Source organism: Borostomias antarcticus (assembly GCF_949987555.1).
Source record: "Borostomias antarcticus genome assembly, chromosome: 2".
Taxonomy (NCBI): Eukaryota; Metazoa; Chordata; class Actinopteri; order Stomiiformes; family Stomiidae; genus Borostomias; species Borostomias antarcticus.
This window is the reverse complement of record NC_140235.1, coordinates 14445750-14461608: the sequence shown is the minus strand read 5'-3', so window position 1 is coordinate 14461608 and position 15859 is coordinate 14445750. Positions and strand designations below refer to the sequence as shown.

Genomic DNA, 15859 nt, shown 5'->3' with positions numbered 1-15859 from the left:
TGAGTGGAATTACTATACACTTAAGAAAATACTCTTAGTGAGATGCTATATTCTTCAGGGCAGCATGTTTAATACACAGTATATCACTTTCGAGTCACAGGCACACTATCATTCTGACTCTAAAAAGTAGCCTTATAATGTTTGAAGTACCCCAAGTAGTAATAAGAGTACATTTAAGGCAGATTTGGCAATATTCAGAATTCATTTTGGTCAAGGCAGTCGTTTTTCAGCACAACACCGGCATAAGGAGAGCATAGTCCAATTAATGACTTACGAGACACACACCCATACACTTCCTCCAGAATATGACCTGAAATCTGAAGGTTCTAACTTCTATGCCTGAAACAAAATGTTGCTACTGTATACCATTTTCAGTGTTTATTTTCTAATTTTGCTAAAGCTTCAAGCCATTATGGAGAATACATGCCAGTTGATGCAGGCGGACACAACTTTTACAGCGAGGCACCTGTATCTGGGGGATACAGCAGGCTGGGGGAGGGAGCAGGGTGTGATGCAGTGACGCTGGTCAAAAGCAGCCGGCTGCTAATATTATGCATTTGCTTTTTTTGTTTTGAAATCAAAACACATATTTCGCAAGGGGTGACAAACAATTTTATAGGGGTCGCCTGTGCCAACCCTGGCCACCCCTTAGGGGCACCACTGATTGCTTCTCTCTTGTATGAACGCGCTGGTGTGTCCTGAGACTGTCCTCTCTAGTGAAGTTGTTCCCACACTTGTCACAGTGGTGCGGCTTCTCTCTAGGGCTGTCCGGAATACCATTTTACAGTCTTTGAAATGTCTGGTGTGAAAGAACAAATACAGAATATAGCTGCAAGCAGCAATAACGGGGCCAAGCGCAACGAACGCATCAAAGCCAACGAGGAAAACACGGCATAGCTACATTGGAGCTATGCATGTGAGCATCTATGTCACCTGACCAGGTGAATCAGGTCAAATTCATGCAACAGTATCATCATCACCATGATCATCATCATCATCATCATTATACAACTATGTCAAATGTTACACTTAATGCCTCTCTCACACAGACTCCCACAAAAGCCAGTTCATTTATAATGGCTCTACACAATATCCAGAGTCTTAAAGCACACTTTAAAGATGTACACACACATCAATTCTTTATGAACGCTGATAGCATTTGTGTAACAGAAACATGGCTGGCATCTGCCATAGCCACATTTGAGCTATGCATGTGACTGTCTTTGTCACCTGACAAGGTACATCAGGTTAAATTCATGCAACAGCATCATCATACAACCACATTCACAGTTAATTAATCTGATGATGTCAAGTGAGTGTCAGGTCCTTTTAAGCATCTCAACACATTTCTTCTATTTTGGGACATATTTTTAGGACCTATTTCTCTGCATGTCGACATCCCACATGGCCATTCTCCAGGCCTTCCATCTGCCTGGGAGACCCACCTTTACCATCAGGTCTCACTGCAGGGATAGATTGACAATTCAGCAATCTGTGAACAACACTCACAATTCTTGTTTCTCTCTTAACCTCACAGTTTTCAGAAGAATGCCCCTCTCCTACCCATACATTTGGTGTAAGTAGGCTATGTAATTGAAGGTCTACATTTCCATCCAATTGACCTGAATGACTACTGTCAAACTAAAGTGGAGTCCATATGCATTCAATTGTAGTGATCTTGATTATTTCAGTTAAACAAGCACATTCTTCATATAAGAAGAGACGACACATTGGTTTAATTCTAGCAATGAAAATACAATGAAAGTGCAATGGGGGTCCCTTTGCACAACAATGCTTATATAAACATCAAAATGTAATCTGACAGTGTTGTGCCCAATTAGTAAGTTGTAGAGCATGCCATCAGCTACGCATACAAGCATTATGAACCCCATTTAGCCACGGGGGGCGCTACAGCAATCAATTGCATTTAAGCCACTTTTAAGAATTTCGGCTCGTTATAGCGCCACCCTTTGGCCTAACTGCTTCATATTTCTTCAGTTACCTCAAGATATGCTCTGGTACTACTATATCTGTTTTCGGAAATACCATCCAAGCGGTTAGGCCTGAACAGGAAATTAGCTCTCTAGCGCCCCCATTTGAGTTGATCGGGCCAATAATGCATGGATAGCCCCAGGGTATATGTGAGGACGTGCTTGCAATAATTTGTGGTGTTCTGTACAACCCTTCAGAAATTATACCACATTATGTAAAAAGCCACGCCCTCTGCAAATTTCATTGGCTCATAATTTCTTTTTTTTTTCTACTTTTCCAAAATGTCTCGAGATGGAACTTTAGATATTGCTCCCACATTCTGTTTACCAAGCGTCATGTGAATCGGTCAAACTTTCTAGGAGAAGATAGATTTTAAGCATTTTTCAAAATTTGCAAAATAGCGGATAATTTCCATAACTGGATGTTTTAGGTTCTTGAGGCAAATTTGTTCATTGTGAGGACACACATATGTCGGCAAAGTCGCATGACTCTATGTCAAACGGGGCATGAGATATGCCTGTCATATGTCTTTGAGACAGTGATGGCTGTCTTTTCACTAAAATGCTTATATCGACATCAAATTTACATCTGGTAATTAAGAGTCCAAAGAGTAAGTTGTAGAACATGAGATGACCTACCCATACAACCATTAAAAAACCCATTTGGCCACAGGGGGCACCACAGCAATCAATTCCGTTTTAGACACTTTTAAGCATTTTGGCTTGTTATAGCGCCACCCTGTGGCCAATCTGCTTCCTATTTCACATGATACCTCAACATATGCTCTGGTACGAGGGTACAAAATTTCAGGAAAATCAACCTGGCGGTTAGGCCTAAATGGGAAATGAGCTCTCTAGCGCCCCCATTGGGTTTGATCGAGCCCATAATGCAGGGCTAACCTCGGTTTATATGTGCGGACATCCTTGAAAATATGTGTGGTGTTCTGTAACACCCTTCAGAAAATATACCCCTTTACTTGAAAAGCCATGCAAAGCCACGCCCTCTGCAATCTTCATTGGCTCATAGTTTCTGTTTCATTCAACTTTTCCAAAATGTGCCGAAATGGAACTTTAGATATTGCTCCCTAGATTCTGTATACTGAGCGTGATGTGAATCTGTGAAACTTTCTAGGAGAAAATAGATTTTAAGCGTTTTCCAAAAAATGCAAAATAGCAGATAATTTACATAACCGGAAGTTATAGGTTCTTGAGGCAAATTTGTTCATCGTGAGAAGAGACATATGTGTGCAAAGTGTCATGACTCTACGTCAAACGGGGCATGAGCTATGCCTGTTCAAAGTTTGCAATTTCAGTCGGCTGCTATAGCGCCCCCTATTGGCTAATCGATCTGGGTCGTGCTCCATGGACTCAGCACATCATCCTCTACCATCATGCAAATTTTGGTAAAAAGTTACCACTCCGTTCTATAGGCTGCCATTGACTCCCATGGCGGAAGAAGAATAATAATAATAATAATAATAATAATACCATCAATAACAATAGGGGCTTCGCACTTTGTGCTTGGCCCCTAAATATTATTACTATTTGTTCTCAACCCCTAGGTGGCAGCATTGCGTATCTATATATCTACCAGTGAAAAGCCGCTCCAACTCAACATCAGCAAGACCAAGGAACTGGTGGTGGACTTCAGAAGGGACAAAAAGCCTCCAACCCCCATCACCATCCAGGGGGAGGAAGTTGAGACGATGGACTCATACAAGTTCCTGGGACTGCGCCAGAACAAACTGGACTGACAACACTGGAGGCCCTCTACAGGAAAGTAAGGCTGTCCCAAACATTTTACAGGCTTCGAATACTCTTTGATGTAAACAAACGAATACCAAATAGTATTTGTTCTCAACCCCTAGATGGAAGCATTGCATAGTCTATATCTACTGGTGACAAGCTGAGCAATGCGCCAGTCATATTCCCTTTTTTGCGTCCTACTTGTAGATTGTAAGCTTGCTAGATTGTTGAGGTTGCTAACTTGAGTATTTGTTAATGATTTAATCATGTGTGGGTTTAATTTATCATGGCTTACGTCTGTGTAAATTTTAGGTTTCACTTTCACGTTCTGACAAGTAGGTTTTATTTTTGCGTTTTGTCTACATCCATAAACTTTTAAAAACCACTTCCAATTCAGTTTCATAAAAATCTATTTTGTACCATGATAAACTAGAGGCTAATAGTAGCCAATCAAAATCAATCAACCAACGTTTTTGACTGTTTGCTATCAAACGTAGGCTACGTCATCCTAGACCAGCTTTGCTCGCTCCAAATCTTGCCACATCAATGTGCTTGTGTTGTGTTTACTTTACTACTTGTTTTGCTGTTTTATTTTTATTGAACCTTTATTTAACCAGATAAAAAAACTTGTTGAGATTAAAGAAAATCTCTTTTTCAAGAGTGACTTGGCCAAGAGGGCAGCACACAATGAAAACACATAACCATCCAGCTTTCATACAAAAAAGAACAACAGTTTCAGAGTGCATAGGCAGTATAGGAGTTTAGGGACAGACACTTCCCACTACTTTCAAGCTCCAAATTCTTTAGGATTTCCTTAAAGTCATCATATGAGATCAGTTTTAAGTACCAATCAGAAGGGGCAGCATACTAGGGGCTCTTGCATCTTGTTCTCCTCTAGTCTTGCGAAAGAACGATCCAGACGTTTTGAGGAGCTGGAGAGAGAGATACAGTAGCATTACTTGAACACGCACAAAAACAGCAGTTTGCAGATGACCGGTCTGTTCGCATCCCTGAGGGGACAGTTTCACGCTCTCTCTCTCTCTCTCTCTCCAAATTTATCTTCCATAGAACTAGACAAAGATATTACTTTGACGCAGAAAGACCCAGTAGGTTGCTGGCGCTCAGGCTGAAGGAGAGCGAGAGCAAGTCCTCCATGTGCGATTAAGGATCCCAACGGTACTGTCAATCAATCAAAGCTTTATTTGTATAGCGCATTTCATACCCAGAGGCAACACAATGTGCTTTACAGAGAACAAGGGAGGTGGGCAGACGTCCCACCCCTACATATTCCAGAGGGAAGAAAAAAAAAACAGTATCACCCGGGGGCCAGATAAGTGAGCTGTAAAAAATTTCTTCACTGACCCCTCTCAACAAGGCGATCGAGCAAGCTCCTGGAGTATGTTTGTCTACCGGCTAAGAACATTTATAAAGCAATAAATAACATTAAATTACATTTTCAGAGTGAGAGGGGCTAATAACATCATAGGAGAGACATGGCAAACACTGGTGTATGTCTGTGTGTGCGTGAATGTGCCTGGGCCCAGATTGAGGCAGGGGTCAGGGGAAGGGTGGGGGTAGGAAAATTATACGGACCCGGGTTAGGGTGAGGGGAAGGGGATCTGAGCCCAGGACTGGTGTATGTCTGTGAGTGTGCCTGGGTCCAGGTAGAGGCAGGGGTCAGGGGTAGGGTGGGGGTAGGAAAAGGATACTGTCCACACATCGCCCATGTGTGCTATTAAGGATCCCAACGGTACTGTCCACACGTCGCCCATGTGCGCTATTAAGGATCCCAACGGTACTGTCCACACGTCGCCCATGTGCGCTATTAAGGATCCCAATGGTACTGTCCACGCGTCGCCCATCTGCGCTATTAAGGATCCCAACCGTACTGTCCACGCGTCGCCCATCTGCGCTATTAAGGATCCCAATGGTACTGTCCACGCGTTGCCCATCTGCGCTATTAAGGATCCCAACGGTACTGTCCACGCGTCGCCCATCTGCGCTATTAAGGATCCCAACGGTACTGTCCACGTGTCGCCCATCTGCACCATTAAGGATCCCAACGGTACTGTTTGGTACTGTCCACGTGTCGCCCCAGTCAGTAAATGACACATTTAGAACTTTCTATGCGGGCCTGTATAAATCGTAGGTGAAACATGATGCATTGCGCTGAGGCATTCCTTAGCCCCCTTAGATTGCCCAAGATCTTTGATTAAAGCTTTGATTGATTTGATTGATTGATCTCGCAGGCTGATAGGGAGCTTCTTGATTCGCCCTTAGACCTGGAGGAGCTCCACAGGGCCCTCAAGTCTGATAAGTCCCAATTCTAGACTCGTTCAACGCCGCTGTTCATGAGGGGGTGCCTCGCGGCCGACAATGTACGTAGACTGCTCCACGTTATAGACTCGACTAATGATTCTCATGGCGCCCGTGGTGTGTTCTCGCTTGATGCCGAAAAGGCATTTGACCGCCTTGAGTGGAGTTACATGTGGGTGGGGCTGGAGCACCTGGGTTTCGGAACCAACTTCCTAGCTATGATACGAACATTGTATCACACGCCGACAGCGGCGGTCCTCACAGGCAAAACTGTTTCCCCCCCGTTCCAACTGGAGCGCTCAACTAGACAGGGCTGTCCTCTGTCACCATCCTGTTTTGTCTTTCTCTCGAACCACTAGCTCAGGCCATTAGACAGAGTACTTCCATTTCCCCCATAATGCTACAGGATCGTCCCCTTCATATCTCTCTTTATGCCGATGACATCCTCCTCTTTTTGGACAATTTAGATGTCTCCGTCCCCAATGTGTTAGACATGTTCAATTACCTCGGCAGCATGTCAGGATATAAGATTAACTGGATCAAGTCAGTTTTAATGCCCCTCAATTCTGCAGCTAGATCAGCTCAGTGGCCGGCACGTATCTCAATCTGTGATAGTTTTATATACCCTGCTATCAATATTCTGCCCACCCTGCCACAGATCATTAAAGATAACTTCGACTCCATTTTCAGTAAGATTAAGACGGACATGCAGAGATGGGACCTTAAAATTTAATTACAAGGCAGAACCACCATAATTAAAATGAATGTACTACCGAGGATCAATTTTATTTTTTCTATGATCCCACTGTCCCCCCAAGTTTTTTGATAGCATCCACTCGATGGTTACTAAATTCCTTTGGTCCGGCAAGCGCTCCAGGATTCGGTTAACTACTCTACAACAGCCTAAGAGAGCGGGCGGGTTGGCGGTTCCGGACTTCAGGCTCTATTATTTAGTCTTTCAGCTGCAGGCCCTACGCAACTGGCTTAACTCAGACTCTAGGGTGCCATGGAGGTCGATTGAGGCAGGGTTGGTCAGCCCTATTAGACTACAGGATTTGCTCTTCTCAGGCGTCCAGCGTCGAACCTCTCCCATAGATTTGGCTGTATTATCAATAATGCGCTGAAGGTATGGAAGGCTGCATAGAAATTTGTAGGGGTGCCCATTTGATTCTGTTCTTCCACCCCCCTGTGGAACAATTTCAATTTGATATCAGGGAATCGATCTTGGAGTTCGCGAGGCATACATGTTGTGGGTGATCTATATGACGCCGATGGTCTATTCACATTCCAGCAGTTGAAAGATAGGTTTGTCTTACCAGCATCGTCCTTTTTTATCTACAGTTGCGTTCTGCCCTGAAAGCATATGGGGTACCATGGCGCCCCCCCCCCCCCAATCCCATCCTATGCTACACTAGATTGAACCCACTCCTAATTCGCGTGGATGTGTATCTAGAATATATCAATATTTATTAGGTGCGATCAAAAAAACACTCCCTGTTGAGGCCCTTGGAACCCAGGAGCTTGAACAGATAGGTTATCAACCAAACTGGGATGTGATATGGTCTAAATGACTAATGTAATGTAAATGTAATGTCTAATCGGGACGCAACTTCTCAAAATGTGGCTCATCTTATTCATTTCAAAGTTATTCATACGGCACACGCCACCCCCTACAGGAGATACCACATGAAATTACAACCAGATTATTATTGCCAATTCTGTACTAATCCCACCCCCGGGTCGTTCCTCCATGTTTTGGGAGTGTCCGGTAGAAGCTAACTTATGGTCCCATGTTAACACTACACTGTCTGACTTGCTAGATATTCAACTTGATCCTAACCCATGCCTGTGTCTCCTCAATGATGACTCTGCATGCCCACTTAGCCTGGTTCAGAAAAAGATGCTCTTCGCAGGCTTCACAGAAGCTAAAAAGGCTATATTAAAGCACTGGTTTGAGCATGACCTGAATATGGCTGCTTTTTGGCTGGGTGTGCTGCGGAACATCATGAACTTGGAACTTATGACGGCTAGGCTGAACCGGGCTCGACCCCGAACGGTTCAGGTGTGGAAAACAACCATCATGAGTTTGATGGAGAGATGGAGGATGGCAGGCTGCCAGCCTGGACTTTTGGACTGCCCCTACATCATCCCAGAGTCCGTTGACCCCCCCCCCCCTTTTGTTTTTGTGTTTGTGTTATGTCTGTCTTATTTATTTTCTGTCAGGTTCTGGTATCGTCTGTATTGTACCGTTTGGTTGTGTTTATTGTGATCTTAACCGAAAATAAAAAATTTGGATCACAAAAAAAATAATTTAAAAAAAAAAAAAAAAAAAAAAGAAAGGGAGAAAGGGGCAGCATATTTAAAGTCGCACTGAAATGAAAAAAGCATTCTGTCCCATTTTGGTTCACATAATTTGTCATATTGTTCACCTATGTATGTATGATGTATGCCAAAAAATTTACAAAATTCTACTTTTGTTGTAATCTTAAATCAAAGTATATAATTTCTTACTTCCTGGAAAACGGTAGGTCACGTGCAATGACGACAACAGGTACCTTAGATTTTAGGCCAATAATCTCACGACATCCACCCGTCAATCAACGCTATCCTTCAATAGAATCTGTCCAAAGTTCTTAAAACATGTCCACTTGTCAATGTTCCAATCAAATTCCTCTAAACATATGTCCCACCCTCATAGCTTGTTTGCGTCGGAAATACGTCAAACTACGGAAGTTAGATGATCTCAAACGTCCGTTTCAGTGCGACTAAGTGCAGTTTCGCCCTTCACAGTGTTAACACTCGGAACAGTTAGCTGCAGGCCATAATGGCTTTGGCTTCTAAGAATAAAAATGCACAAGTATCTAGGGACCAGTCCCAGGAGAGTTTTGTAGATAAAGCTCAACCAGTGGGTCTGCATGCGTACATATAGAGATGGCCAGACAGATTTTGCATACAAGGTACAGTGGTGGGTGAGATGTTTACAACCAGTAACGAATCGCAATGCACAATGGTACACAATGTCTAGAGAGTGCAAGCACTGGGCAGAGGCATTCATGTACAGTATATCACCATAGTCCAGCAGAGGCGAAAAGGAAGCTGACGGAAGGTATCTCCTGGCTGCAAAGGAAAAGCAAGTATTCAGTACTGTTGACAGCCCTAACTAGAGCCTGCAGTGTTTTGAGGGAGAAAACTCGAGCATGAAATGCGCTTCTGCCCAGCTACACTTTTGCGAGTCACTCAGTGTAACGTTATGACGATGTTGGTATCGGTTTGTAGAATTGAGACAAAAAAACAAAGCTCCGAATACTGAATTAAGCTCTGAATACCAACCTAACAAACAAATAGCAGAATACTTGAATTAATCAGGCCAGCACTACTTATCTCCTGTATGAACACCCTGATGTTTCTTAAAGTCTCCTGACTGAGTGAAGGTCTTCTCACACTGGTCACAGTGGTACGGCTTCTCTCCTGTATGAACACGCTGGTGTTTCTTTAAGTCTCCTGACTGAGTGAAAGTCTTGCCACACTGGTCACAGTGGTATGGTTTCTTACCTGTATGAACACGCTGGTGTGTCTTGAGACTAGATTCTACACTGAAGTTCTTCCCACACTGATCACAGTGGTACGGCTTCTCTCCTGTATGAACACACTGATGTGTCTTTAAGTCTCCTGACTGAGTGAAGGTCTTCCCACACTGGTCGCAGTGGTATGGCTTCTCTCCTGTATGAGTCCGCTGGTGTCTCCTGAGACTAGAATCTATGCTGAAGTTCTTCCCACAATGGTCACAGTGGTACGGCTTCTCTCCTGTATGAGTCCGCTGGTGTCTCCTGAGACTAGAATCTATGCTGAAGTTTTTCCCACACTGGTCACAGTGGTACGGCTTATCTCCTGTATGAACACGCTGGTGTGTTCTGAGATGAGCTTCTTGATTGAAGTTCTTCCCACACTGGTCACAGTGGTATGGCTTCGCTCCTGTATGAACACGCTGGTGTATCTTTAAGGCTCCTGAGTGAGTGAAGTTCTTCCCACACTGGTCACAGTGGTACGGCTTCTCTCCTGTATGAACACGCTGATGTGTCTTTAAGTATCCTGACCTAGTGAAGATCTTCCCACACTGGTCACAGTGGTACGGCTTCTCTCCTGTATGAACACGCTGATGTATCTTTAAGTATCCTGACTGAGTGAAAGTCTTCCCACATTGGATGCAGTGGTACGGCTTCTCTCCTGTATGAACACGCTGATGTGTCTTTAAGTCTCCTGACTGAGTGAAGTTCTTACCACACTGGTCACAGTGGTACGGCTTATCTCCTGTATGAACACGCTGGTGTGTCCTGAGATGAGCTTCTTGATTGAAGTTCTTCCCACACTGGTCACAGTGGTATGGCTTCGCTCCTGTATGAACACGCTGGTGTATCTTTAAGGCTCCTGAGTGAGTGAAGTTCTTCCCACACTGGTCACAGTGGTACAGCTTCTCTCCTGTATGAACACGCTGATGTGTCTTTAAGTATCCTGACCGACTGAAGGTCTTCCCACACTGGTCACAGTGGTACGGCTTCTCTCCTGTATGAACACGCTGATGTGTCTTTAAGTATCCTGACCGAGTGAAGGTCTTCCCACACTGGTCGCAGTGGTACGGCTTCTCTCCTGTATGAACACGCTGGTGTGTCTTTAAGCATCCTGACTGAGTGAAAGTCTTCCCACATTGGATGCAGTGGTACGGCTTCTCTCCTGTATGAACACGCTGATGTGTCTTTAAGTCTCCTGACTGAGTGAAGTTCTTCCCACACTGGTCACAGTGGTACGGCTTATCTCCTGTATGAACACGCTGGTGTGTCCTGAGATGAGCTTCTTGATTGAAGTTCTTCCCACACTGGTCACAGTGGTATGGCTTCGCTCCTGTATGAACACGCTGGTGTATCTTTAAGGCTCCTAATTGAGTGAAAGTCTTCCCACATTGGTCGCAGTGGTATGGCTTCTCTCCTGTGTGAACACATGGGTGTTTCTTTAAGTTTCCACTCCCCATAGGGAGTGATCGAAAGGAGGAGAGAGTCTCTGGTCTGATCTCTCTTTTCCTCAGCAGAGAGACATAGATGTTGTCATGGCTCCTCTTGATGTGCTTGTGGAGGTAGATCTGGGAGGTGTAGGACACTGGGCACTCGGAGCAGGAGAACACCTGAGTCTGGGACATCTCTGACATCACTCCTGGGAGAGTGAAAGAGAGAGAGAGAACATTTAAAGGAATATCACATCTGTAGTAGTTCAAATGTAAATTAAATGTAGCTAGTGGGGGGAAAACCCAACCACAGCACATCGCATGGCTACATTTTGGAACAAGGAATTAATGCGAAATTGCACGTAAAGATCTGTTCAGGTCACACTAACATGCCCGAAAACGTATATCACACCACCATTAAAGAGCATATCAAACAGGTAATTTACGAGTTTGAGCTACAGCAATCATGGGTATATTTTTCTTGGCTAGTAGAATGTTGTGAGTTTAAAATGCAGCTGTCGAACCATCCAATAAACACCAACAGTCACCAACAAATGCATTTCCATCCCCAACAAATACATTTCCATCCATGTTTGTGTTTCATGTCTGGTGCGCATTCCCTGCTTTTAAAATAACGTATTTTTGTGACGAATCAAAAATGATGGCCTACTTTTATTTCAATCCCTAATTGTTCAATCTCAATCCGCGCTGCTGTGATAACAATATTATAGCCGAACAGTTCACCTTAATTATTTATGTATGTTGTAAGAGATGAATGGTTGTAAACTCTGTGAACTCAGCCAGGTATATTGCCATTTATTTTAACAGTTCCCAGTTATATTTGTTTTACTCTTTCATGTTTGAGCGCAATCAACTTTTACCAAGACAACAAAATTAAGTCCATCTATTCACCCAACTTCGTCCTCGAGCAGTGTTCCAGATAAGGCCTGCCATATTACTTGGTTCGGGTCGTCCACAGACTCTTTTCATTTTTTCCAGTAATCCAAACTCGCTATACAATTCTTATTTAGATTTTTGACTCACACACAAACAAACCAATTCCTAGGCCATTGTTCAATAGATCAGGATTGGTGACATAAACCCATTCAATAGCCTAACTCTCATCATATTATGGGAGCTATATAATATTATTCAATAGTGGCATATCTCAATAAAGGCTTTTTTAAACTTTTTTCCAGTTACTTTTTTTGAAGGGAGAATATTATTATTTGAAGTGTCTACTCGTGTGGGTTATGATTTGAAATGTCTACTTTTTGGCGGGAACCTATAGGCTAAACATTGAATACAGTTGAAGTTCATCCTACATTATTATCCGCTTTCTGTTTTTTGCGTGACTCCTGTTATCATTTCCAAATTGATATTAAAGGAAAAGGACCAAGCCCCCAGGATCAGCTTGGCGCATTGAAGCCACCATGGGCTTTCAGGCCAAGCTCGGTATTGCAAGTCACGTGACGGCATGCGGCCCAAGACCCTTATTTCCCATGGTTTGTGGATTATGATAGATAGGGCTAGAAAAGGAAAACAATTTTTTTCTGGGTATCATTCAGCATCAGAGACCAATCTAATCAATATAAACTTTTAATTCAATTGTTTTTTTGTTTGTTTTTGAAGCCTCCAATACCTGTATCGAGCCCATTTGAAACATGTGCTGTGAACGAGCCTCAGGGCGCTATCTATGATTAGCATGATCATAGCAGCTTCATTGCTAAAAGCATAGCAAATGTTAGCCGACGTCATTACATATGACTTCCTATCCAATCAGAGGCAGAGTAGGGCGGGTCTTCCTATGGTGACGAGTTCGCAGGACTCATGAATGCGCGCCCAGCGTCCCCGAGGCTCGTTCACAGCACGTTTCAAATGGGCTCGATACAGGTATTGGTGGCTTCAAAAACAAAAAAACCCATTTGAATTAAAAGTTTATATTCTCTGATGCTGAATGATACCCAGAAAAATTTTGTTTTCCTTTTCTAGCCCTATCTATCATAATCCACAAACCATGGGAAATAAGGGTCTTGGGCCGCATGCCGCCACGTGACTTGCAATACCGAGCTTTGGCCACTACGTCAAATGGCTTCATGCGCCGGTGAGCAACTTTCATTGAAATGAATAGGCAGCCATTTCAATGCCGTCTCCAGTTTATATTATACCTCCATGATAAGGACACTGAATTTCATGTTTAGCCCTATTCCTGGCTTCCCTGGCATGTATCTGACTAGTACAGGTTAAAATATTTCTGTTTTGTGCAGTACAGAGTTCTGTCAATAATGTGTCAATGTGGCGTCTGAATAGCTGAGCGGGGTTAGCTAGCTAGTTCAGGGATGTATTAAACTAGAGCTAGCTACCTTGGATTTGAGAATGGCTGTTGGGCCAACAACAGGACAACACCAGCTATCAAGCCTGAAGAATCTGACTTTCAGTTCATAGGAAAATACTTTGAATTGAGGTTAATTAACTTAGATGCAGTTGCACTACTATTAATTTTACTTAATTTCTAAGATTAGTTAATTAGATAATGAAGTTATTTTTTAAAGGCCTGCAGCTGGTTGCACCAGCTGATCTTAAGTTACATCTTCCCATAAGTTCCGTCTTAAAGTCCACACTAAACACTAAGTTCAAACTAGTTAGTTTGATACAAAAGTTGTGTCGATGTTCGGTTGTACCACTGAGAAGTTTCATCTTAGTTTTCGCTGTCTGTGGCCAATCATCGCTATCACCCGGCTACACCATTAACATTGCAGTTGCTCCGCTTGTATGAAGCAGGCGTTTGATCATCCTTTTTCCCCCTTTGTCCTCTGTGTAGCTAATCCGGCCATTAATACTCGTCCTCTTAGCATTATAACTAACCACAATAAGGATGTGATCCTCAGAAAATAAAGTAGGCTAGCCTACTGATCAATCGCTGTGTATTATCATTTTTGTAGGCTACAACCTGCCATGTGTAAAAACATGATCGCATACGAGTTGGGCATGGATGGAATGAAATCTTTCCGTTCACAAATGAGTTATCATGGTGGGTTAGTGCTTTGATTTTAGAATGTGTGCAATCTATGCACCCCACCAGGTCAGGGAAACCGGCAACATTGTACATCTTCTGCCTGATGGTTCACTGTCTGGCTGCCAAAGGCATACTGATGTGCTCTTCCAAGCGCTGGCATAACGCCAGTGCAACTCCTCCCCACACTGCAAACATTGCTTGTGTGGACCTGTATGGTGTCCCCCACCACATTTTGCATCAAGCCGATTACAAATTATCGCAACGTGATGCAGACTTGGAAGAGACGGAGGTAGCGCCCCATTCAGGTCCGACTGGTGCTGGATGTCGTTAGCTAGCATGTCGGTTATAGACATAATTTGCTCTCGTCTAAACCGATAAAGGGCATGGATGTCTACATCGTCGTATACATCTAGGGGATGAATTCGGTCTCTTAGTACCCTCTCTGCATATACTGTTCTCCTCTTCAAATTGCTCTAATGCTAATCTTTCAACTGGTAAAAATGCCATTCTGTTCAACTCTGTTCAACTTAGCTAAATGTCATCTATTATTAATTTAAGTTACAACTTAAATCTTACACCTACTAAGGGGTGATTCAGTAATATTTAAGTTATAACTTATGCCTACGTTCAGATGGTGCAACCAATAAATGTTAGTAGCTCGTAAACTCCGACCTAACCTTGGAAGTTACGTTCAAACTAAACTACGTTCCAGTTTACGAACAGCTGGTGCCACCCAGGCCTGATCTAAAGAGAAACAAAAGTTGTCAAGTTATACTGTAGCTGGTATCGAAAATCGATATTTTTCAAGGTATTGTATCGAAGTTAGAAATTCCAGTATAGTGACTAGTCCTGTGCGCTCCAGTGTACCGTCCCAGCCCCTGTCTCCGGCATCCGATCGGTTTGGAGTTTCCACTTTCCATTACCCAATTTAATATTAACAAATTTAACTAATGAAATTGCAAGGTTGCATCTATTAGTGTTCATGGGGGCTAAGGAAGCTCTGCTGACTTCTCCCCGACAACGTGGACAGACTTGTGTTCCTTTCTCATTTGAGAAGATTAGACCGGGGGTGAGGGGGGGGCAGTGACAGTAAGTCAAGCTTAATGCAGGCCTGTTTATTTTTGCACTGAATTCCTTTTGCCTGTTGTGAAAAAATAAATTTACTTTTTTTTTTTTGCAATAGCCTATGACTTCTTTGCGTTTTCATTCCATGTTGAGGCTCTTAGTGTGAAAAGGATTTTAACATAGACTATCAGTTCTGTGTGTAAAAAATAAATCTGGTAGACAATCGCCTGTGGATCACATCACTCCAGTTCTGAGGTCCTTACACTGGCTTCCTGTCAAATAATTGGCTTTAAAATACTGCTGTTGGTTTGTAAAGCACTGAATGGTTAAGGGACAAAATATATTTCTGATCTGCTGCTACGTTATGAACCATCCAGACTTCTTAGGTCATCTGGCACAGGCCTGCTTTCTGTCCCCAGCGATAAAACAAAACATGGTGATGCAGCATTCAGTTTTTATGCTCCACAAATCTGGAACAAAGTTACAGAAAACTGCAGGGCTGTGCAACTATCAGTTCTTTTAAATCAAGACAATACTTTTCTGCTGCTTTTTAATAAATCAAATAATTATTAAGACTAAGACTAAGTTCCACTGATTGTCACACACGTGAGTGTGTGAAATTTGTTCTCCGCATTTGACCCATCCCCTGGGGGAGCGGTGAGCAGCAGCGGTGCCGCGCTCGGGAATCATTTGGTGATGTAGCCCCCCAATTCCAACCCTTGATGCTGAGTG

General features: G+C 43.2%; 1 protein-coding gene across 1 annotated transcript; it reads right to left on the bottom strand.

The window, feature by feature from the left end:
* Positions 1-402: 402 nt before the first annotated feature.
* On the bottom strand, positions 403-14400 carry LOC311321444 (uncharacterized protein; the record flags this gene model as incomplete). Its single annotated transcript, XM_084453425.1, has 4 exons — positions 403-472; positions 10232-10362; positions 10540-10781; positions 14337-14400. The coding sequence occupies 4 exons, from the start codon at positions 14398-14400 to the stop codon at positions 403-405; spliced, it is 507 nt and encodes a 168-aa protein (XP_084309551.1).
* Positions 14401-15859: the final 1459 nt, after the last annotated feature.